This window comes from Octopus sinensis, unplaced genomic scaffold (genome assembly GCF_006345805.1).
Source record: "Octopus sinensis unplaced genomic scaffold, ASM634580v1 Contig09196, whole genome shotgun sequence".
Lineage (NCBI taxonomy): Eukaryota > Metazoa > Mollusca > Cephalopoda > Octopoda > Octopodidae > Octopus > Octopus sinensis.
In genome coordinates this window covers 7548-15833 of record NW_021831682.1, presented here as the reverse complement: position 1 = coordinate 15833, position 8286 = coordinate 7548, and the positions used below count along the sequence as shown (strand labels likewise).

At 34.2% G+C, this 8286-nt stretch overlaps 1 protein-coding gene across 1 annotated transcript; it reads right to left on the bottom strand.

Annotated features, from left to right (window-relative positions):
• Positions 1-946: 946 nt before the first annotated feature.
• LOC115228028 (calpain-A-like) lies at positions 947-3190 on the bottom strand (the record flags this gene model as incomplete). Its single annotated transcript, XM_029798701.2, is given in 5 exon segments — positions 947-968; positions 1042-1220; positions 1889-2077; positions 2080-2336; positions 3133-3190. Coding segments are annotated over 5 exon segments (705 nt in total), but the record flags the coding sequence as incomplete, so codon positions are not given.
• Between the last annotated feature and the right edge of the window lie 5096 nt (positions 3191-8286).

The window sequence follows — 8286 nt, the reverse complement described above, 5'->3', positions numbered from 1 at the left end:
CTGAAAAAGGATTCCGGATTAGTTCTTCTTCAAAGGGAATGTCTGTGTCGTCCTTTTATTTATTATTTTCTTATTTTTTTACAAAAAGTAAGCCTAATTTCATTAGAGCGTCTTCTTTCATGAATATCAATTCGGTCTCCATGTGTGACACCACCAGAAAATAAATTATTAAAATTTTATTATTTATTTTAAATTAATAAAATAATTCCATGTTAGAAATAAATAATTAATATTAATAAATTAAAGAGAACACACATCGTCAATAAACTAACAAATAAACCAACCACCTACCCTTTCTAGTGTAAATGTGGCCACAAGCGAGGACTTGGCTTGTCGTCTGAAAATTACTAGAAAGAATGCCAGGAAAGAATAAACCAGCAGCTCTGTTTATTTTGACAACACACACCACAAAATCGTCCAACGAGAACAGGCCATTCTCATCAGAGTGTTTCAGTACCAAAGACATTGTCGTCCTGTTGCTTATTCTGCTGCCTGTACGGCGGATTGCTCTCCTCAGTTCGAATGTGCTTAGTGTGCCTGAATTGTCAGAGTCAGCCTCTTTGAAGATTGTCTTTATTAGTGGGATAAGGCATACCCTGGCTTGAGTAATTCTGATCCAAAGGTCTCGAAATTCCTCCAGGCCGAGAGAACCGGTCCCATCGGTCTATGAGTCAACGTATAATACCAACGTCGTATAGTGAAATCAATTGTGCAGTGTTTCTCCACGAGAACTCATTTTTACCTATTTTATTATTTAATTAATTATTTTATAATTTATTAAGTAATTGTATAATTAATTAAACCTATAGTTGTTTCTTTGTTCAATAATTTGTAAAGATCATTAGTTTGTATTTCCATGTCAGCACCGGCAGCCTCCCTGAACATTGAATCGACGTCCTCAGTATCATTGATGGGGTCCTTGGGCAATAATATGACAAGGACTCACCACTTGATCAACTTGTTCCTCACTAAAATAATATATTTAAAAATATTAATTAATTATTTTTAAATATTAATTAAATAAATTGTTTATATTTATACACTTCTGTGGTCTCCGTCTCACTGAAGATCCTCACTAAAAATTCCCCGGGAATATTGGGCTCATATGTGGAGACTATAAGGGAATAACTCCCAGCCCTGAGTTCAAATCTCTGAGATATTTCCCTTTTATTACTGTAGGGACCAGAACTCCCAACTAGGCGTTTTTTCCCGCCAAAATTCTCATATAATTAAAAAAATACCTCAAAAACGTGGAAAGCAATGGCCAACATTGACTTCCCTTGGGCAAAGAGTCTCCTCCGGTCTTTCTGAGAGACCGAAATGAGAACTTCCGTGGTCCTCTGCTGAGTCTCTCCAACTTGAAACAAAAACGTGGGATTTGACAAATAAGATTCAAAAATAACCAAAAAAAATTACTTGACTTAATATTTCCCGCCGCGGTGACAAATTTGACCCAGGACCCTTCGAATTGTGTCACCTTCCACTGGTCGATCACGGAATCCGTGACGGAATCTGGCTGGAGGTTGCATACCTCGACAATGGAGTAGTTGGAAGTAAAATCTTTCCAATCCATCCTACAAATCACGGAAAACCCGACCAGAATTCTCCGTCATTTTGACAGACAAGATCAAGTTGGTTTTTTTCCGTGGGAGAGACGAGTCCCCATTCGGGTGACCCATCACTCCACGGACCATTCCACTCAACCTGTCCCCACGGATTCCGCAATCTGACCAACTGGACTTGTTGTCCCAGTCTAGTGAGGGTCACCTATTTTATATGAGTGGAATAACCTCTACAAGTCCTGTCAATGAATAGGCGTGTAACATGATTAGGCCATTGGCTAGTTTGCCCTCCAAAGTGTTGCCCTGATTTGTATATGTGAGAATACTATTATGGCACAGGACATTAAGGATTGTCTTAGAAGGGCTGAGTTGAGTTGGGAAAATAGTTTAGAGGAGGTTCTTGATAGGTCAAATCTCTCTCCGACTCCGCCTGTAAAGTCAATGAGGGCTTCCAAGGCTGAGCCTCCCTCGAGGGCTTGGTAGCAGCCACACATTCTGGGATGGTCAGAGGGACTGACTTGGCGTAGGCTTTCTCTAAAAGGGCAGACCAGAATTCGTCTTTTTGTGCGGATTGCATAAATATGAGTTCACCGTTGAGGGTAGGAAGTCTGTCGTCCACCACCACTTGTTTAAATTCTCCAAAGTGCCAGAACATGAATCGAAATGCTCCAAAGTACTCACTTTCTTCGAAGGTCTGCTCCATTGGGACCACTTTGGCAAACAGGCGTGGGTCAGTAGTGAGGACTGCCACTGCTGCCAACATCCAGCAATCACCTGGCAATTTATTTTATGCCAATTCACCCAGAGAGCCCTGAACAATGTCAAATCTCGAGGCTCCGTCGACTATGAAATTGGGATTCGGGACAATTTCCTGTCATAATTGAGTGAGACTTACTGTCGGACGGACCCACCTGACTTGTCCTTGGATTGTTTTGTTATAAAATAGAGATGAATCGTCTGCAGGAAAGTCCGGGTCTTGGAACAGGGCGTTGTTTTGTAGGCACAATTCTTTTATTTTGTCAAAATTTTGTTCATTTAATTCCAAATTCGTTTTCAGTGGTTTATTTTTTGATTTCTTTTTAAAAATCTAAATCAAGTGAGTTTTATGTGTGGAAATACATTAAACATTTCACTAAAACGCTATCTTTGTATTTAATACTGTTGGAATGTTGTGGTCAGCACCTCTCACTTTAACCACACATCTTTTAACCCTCCAAGTCAGCCACCTTAGACCAACCCTCCGCGTCCATTGCCTTTAATCAGACCCTCTAACCCCAACCACGTGAGACAACCAAACGGAAAATCAAATTCGATACAGAAAATGATTGTCAAAAATTTTGATTATCGAGTTTTTTTGACTATCGACTAACTTAACATCGAGTTTTTTCATTGAGTTTTGTTTGATTATTAATAATGAATTTAGATAGTTGGTAAAAATGATTATCATTAGGGCAACCAAAAGTCAATAATGTCAACTTTTGGTCAACTTTGTCAATTTTTGTATTTTTTGTCAATTTGTAATTTTCTGCTTAAAATATTTATTTAAAATATATAAATATTAATTTTTTACATTCCATAAAAAATGGTTTGTAGAAAAACACAGATTGACGCAAAAACATAAATCGCATATGAACGAGCCTAAAAAGACCCCTCAAAGGTTTTTTCCCACTACTGTTGTTACTAATGATTTTTCGCTCAATCTAACTAAAGCATTTGTTTCAGCAAATATTCCATTATATAAATTACGGAATCCTGCCTTAATAAATTTTTTTAATACTATTGGATTTGTGTTATCTTCAGAATCAAAATGTCAAACAATGTCAAAATTTTGGCAGAAAGACGTGTTAGTGAGATTATCCAATTGTTAATTAATGAAAGGATTTTTTTAATTGTTGATGAGTCTGATGCCGGTAAAGATAAATTTGTCAATATTCTTATTGGGAAAATAACTGATCCCCAAAACAGTTATCTTATTGATTGTATTGTATTAAATTCTTCGCCGAACGCATCAATTGTATGCCAGATTGTGGACGATACGATCCGACATGCAAATATTGAAAGGAAAAATTTTTACTTGTTGTTAACCGACGCGGCAAAGTACATGATTTCAGCAGTAAACACTCTGAAAATTTGTACCCTTACCTATTCCACGTAACATGCATTGCACATTTGATACAAAATTGTGCTTTAAGGATAAAACTAAGTTACCCTACAGTGGATAACTTAATTGCCTCCATTAAAGAACTTGTTCTCAAAAACAGTAGTCGAAGGCAACTATTTTCTGAAATAGGACTACCTCCAGAACCTATTGTTACTAGATGGGGAAGTTGGCTTCGAGCAACCAAGTACTACGTGGAACATTTTCCCAGAGTGTTGGAAATATGCAATTCGTTAAAAGGAGAATCCCTATTGATTCGGAGGGCAAAAGAATCAATAAACCATGAAGGACTTGTTAATGATTTAAAAGAAATATGGAATCAGTATTCTCCACTTGCAGATGTTCTTCCTGAAATTGAGTCCACAAACTTTTCAATCGAGAAGGCTATCAATTTTTTGAAAATACTCGATCTGAAAGAAGATACCTGCAAAATAAAAGAATATATTGATAAAAGAATGAATAAGAATGAAATTATGAAAATTGTTAACGAAGAAAATTTTTCGCCTATGGAAAAGTTGCGACTACTTCAATGTCAGGCAACTACATGTTCTGTGGAGCGTTCATTTTCAATTCTCCATAAAATTTTGGCAAAAGATCGGAATTTTAAACCGGAGAACCTTAAATTTTATATGATTCTTTATAACTCCTGATTTAAAAAAAATTCTTGGCTCTTTTTAGGTCAACTTTTTGGTCAATTTTCGTTTTTTTGGGTCAATTTAGTTGACTTTTAGAGGTCAATTTTTAAATTTTTAGGTCAACTTTTTAATTGCCCTAATTATCATGTATTAATAAAAGGACTACAGAAAAATGGTCATTGGCAGATTGCCAGAGTATTGCCTCTGACTATGGCTATAAATATTCGTTTGATTAAATACTGGAAAGTAACTAATTTTACTTAGTTTTGTCTGGTATATAGAAATATTATTTAATATTGTCTGTTGTATATAAAATTTTTTAAGAGGGTCGATTAAATATTAGAGGGGTCAATAAAAAATCAACGAATAAAAAATCAGGCCAGAAACACGTTTTTTGACACAAAATGATTTTAACTGGATTATAGATCAAACAAATCAGTATCGGGAATCTCAACCACATCCCCCGGGTTGAAGGGGGGCAGACCACTGTAAGGACAACCATCACATCGAAATGCATCTCCGAGATAGCACTACTACTATAACCACACAAATACATTCCCACAAGAAGACCTCATCACACCCTCCGAAACATCCAATCCACACGTACAATTCGCACATGCTCTCCTCTTCTGTTTTGCTGTGTAACTGATCCTCACAGGAGGCAGTTTGTCTTGCTCTTCCAATATCTCATCACTGTTGATCGTCTCTCCCTCTTCCTCGTAGTCAATGTCACTCCAAATATTCGATATTGATGTTCCATTGGCAAAACTCGCCTTCTGGACAGTGATGAATGAGGAGTCGAGTTCATTTGATTGCTGTATGTTTATAAATATTATTGTACGTCTATTGGTGAGAAAAAACCAGCAATCTTGAGTAATCTGATTAGTTTTGTGTCCAATAAATCATTTGATTTCTCGAAAATGAATAAAAGGACTCCTCCAGCGTGTAGTAATTCGTGAAGAGAGGCTAAAAATAAAGTATTTAGTTCGGTTATAAGTATTCCACAGCAAAATATCAATGAATAACGCCTGCTAGAAGATATTACTAGTCATTAGGTTATGTAATCAACTATTTTGTATATTTGTAGGGACAGTAGTATCCCCCAAATGTGTCCATTCGTTTATTTTTGTCTTTATATTGTGGTCATATAGATCATGTTCTCCAATTACTGATAATAGCTGAGCATTGTTGAATAGATCTTCGATAGCCATTTAATAACAAAATGTGCCCACAAGAAAAAAATGTTAATAAATAATTTAACAAAATACAAAATATTTTTTAATAATTTTTTTGAATAATACAAATTATTGTTGATAAAATTATGTTTTTAAATGCTGATGGATAAAAATACTCGAGGAAGACTGCCTCTAATTTTCGTAAAACCGATCTTACTTTACTTACTCTACCAACCCTTCTACATCAAGACTTAACCTTGATTGGAAAAGGGCTGACATAGGCAGACGACATCGAGTTCTGAGAAAACTGTCGAGGAACAAAGTGAAATGGAAGAGATTAACAAAACGCATTCAGAATGGCGAAAAAACTTTATTTAGGTTGTTTTGAAGGTGCGCTTATTAATAATAATAGATCAAAAAAATAAGAAATCAACAGCATTAAAAATTAGATCACCGAGTATATGTTTCTTAAATAAAATAAACTGATAAATAGTTTTATCACAAAACATCGCGTTGAATTAAATTAGTAAAATTCCAAAAAGTAAATAATATTAGTTAATATGAATAGGTACTTATCTGTTTTAGGCGATTGTCTCGCTGTAGGACATTTCACTTTCTCTTTTGTAGGCGATTTCGCTGCCTCTGTTGTAGTTGTTGTAGTTGCCTCTGTTGTAGTTGTCACTGTTATGCCGAATATCTCGAAAATAAGCAAGACTAGAGTTTGATGTCCAGGTGAATTATAATATTTGTCCGTAATATTTAATATAGCGTCACTTTTCATAAGATCAGCGAATTCCTGTTCTAACTTGTATTGTTTCTTTGCAAAAAATAAATAAAAGAATACTATGGTCTCTAAATTCTGTCGAAATTGAGCAATTCCATAATTAGTTCGCAAAATTTCTTCAACTTGTTTCGTAAATTCTATTTAAAATTACTTTTAGATTAAACCTCTCTCATTAATATGTAATCCGGTATCCCCTCGCGATGTAACTATATTTTACTAATACAAATTTACAAAATGGATTATCTCTAATTCCTCCAGCTAAGACCATGTGAAATATAATAAATAAATAACACGTCGTTAACATTTCGAACAGACAAAATATCGCGTTGAATTAAATTAGTCTAGTTTTTTATATTCAATTGTTTCGACGTTCTTTTTTCCTGGAATTTTTTGTCAGTACATCCCAAATTTCTGAAAGTATAATTTCTAATAAGCATTTGTGAGGAAGTTAAGAAACAAGTTGACTTTAAAAAAAGTCGATTTATTTCAAATCCAATTTTTTTCAGGCACTGTATATTGCAACATAAAATATATATTACTTAAAACTTTCTGAATTATTTTTTATACAGTGAATCCTCGCAAATTGGCCACCTCGCAAATTGGCCAATTTTTAAATTGGCCAATTTTTGCACAATTTACTAAGAAAAAAATTAATTTTCTTAGTAAATTGGCCAATTCTCAAATTGGCCACAATTTTTGAATTATTATTTTTTTTAATTAGAAAATAAACTATTTTTTTAATCACATGTCTTATAAAATTTCTCGTGGACGTTATACTCGGCTCACTTTTCTTGAAAAAACACAAATTATAAACTACAAGGAAGAAAATGACAGTGTTTCGTGTCAGCTTCTGGCTGACAGATTCTCACATTTATTCCACAAGACGATCTCGAGAAAGACGATCAATAATCTACTGCTTAATAAAGACTCTATTTTACGGGATTCGAAAATCTATCAAAATTCGTATAAAGCTGCTCACAAACCAAAATTTCCTACGCTTGAAGAAAAATTGATCGAATGGATGGATACAATAGAGTCTAAAGGTATTAATTGAAAACCAATTTTTAGGTGGTTTTTTGAATGATTCCTTAATATCGTGTAAGGCTGCGCATTTTGCCGAAGAGCTACAACTTAGTAACTTTAAAAATTCTAATGGATTTCTGGCAAAATTCAAAAAGAGACACGGTTTTAGAATGCTAAAATTACATGGAGAGATGCGAACAGATAAAGTAGTTGACATTAATTCTTTTCGTGAAGAATTTAAAGAAATTTCTAAATCGTATAAGCCTGATCTAATTTATAATTTGGATGAAACTGCATTATACTACAAGCTTATTCCATCGAAAAGCGTATGCAGAAACCGATTCCAAGGATACAAAAATTTTAAAGACCGTGTGTCTATTATGCTTTGTTCAAACATGACCGGAAGTCATAAATTGAAACCTGTGATGATTGGAAAACCAAAAATGCCTAGATGTTTTAAAAATTTTGACTATCGAGTTTTTTCATTGAGTTTTGTTTGATTATTAATAATGAATTTAGATAGTTGGTAAAAATGATTATCATTAGGGCAACCAAAAGTCAATAATGTCAACTTTTGGTCAACTTTGTCAATTTTTGTATTTTTTGTCAATTTGTAATTTTCTGCTTAAAATATTTATTTAAAATATATAAATATTAATTTTTTACATTCCATAAAAAATGGTTTGTAGAAAAACACAGATTGACGCAAAAACATAAATCGCATATGAACGAGCCTAAAAAGACCATTCAAAGGTTTTTTCCCACTACTGTTGTTACTAATGATTTTTCGCTCAATCTAACTAAAGCATTTGTTTCAGCAAATATTCCATTATATAAATTACGGAATCCTGCCTTAATAAATTTTTTTAATACTATTGGATTTGTGTTACCTTCAGAATCAAAATGTCAAACAATGTCAAAATTTTGGCAGAAAGACGTGTTAGTGAGA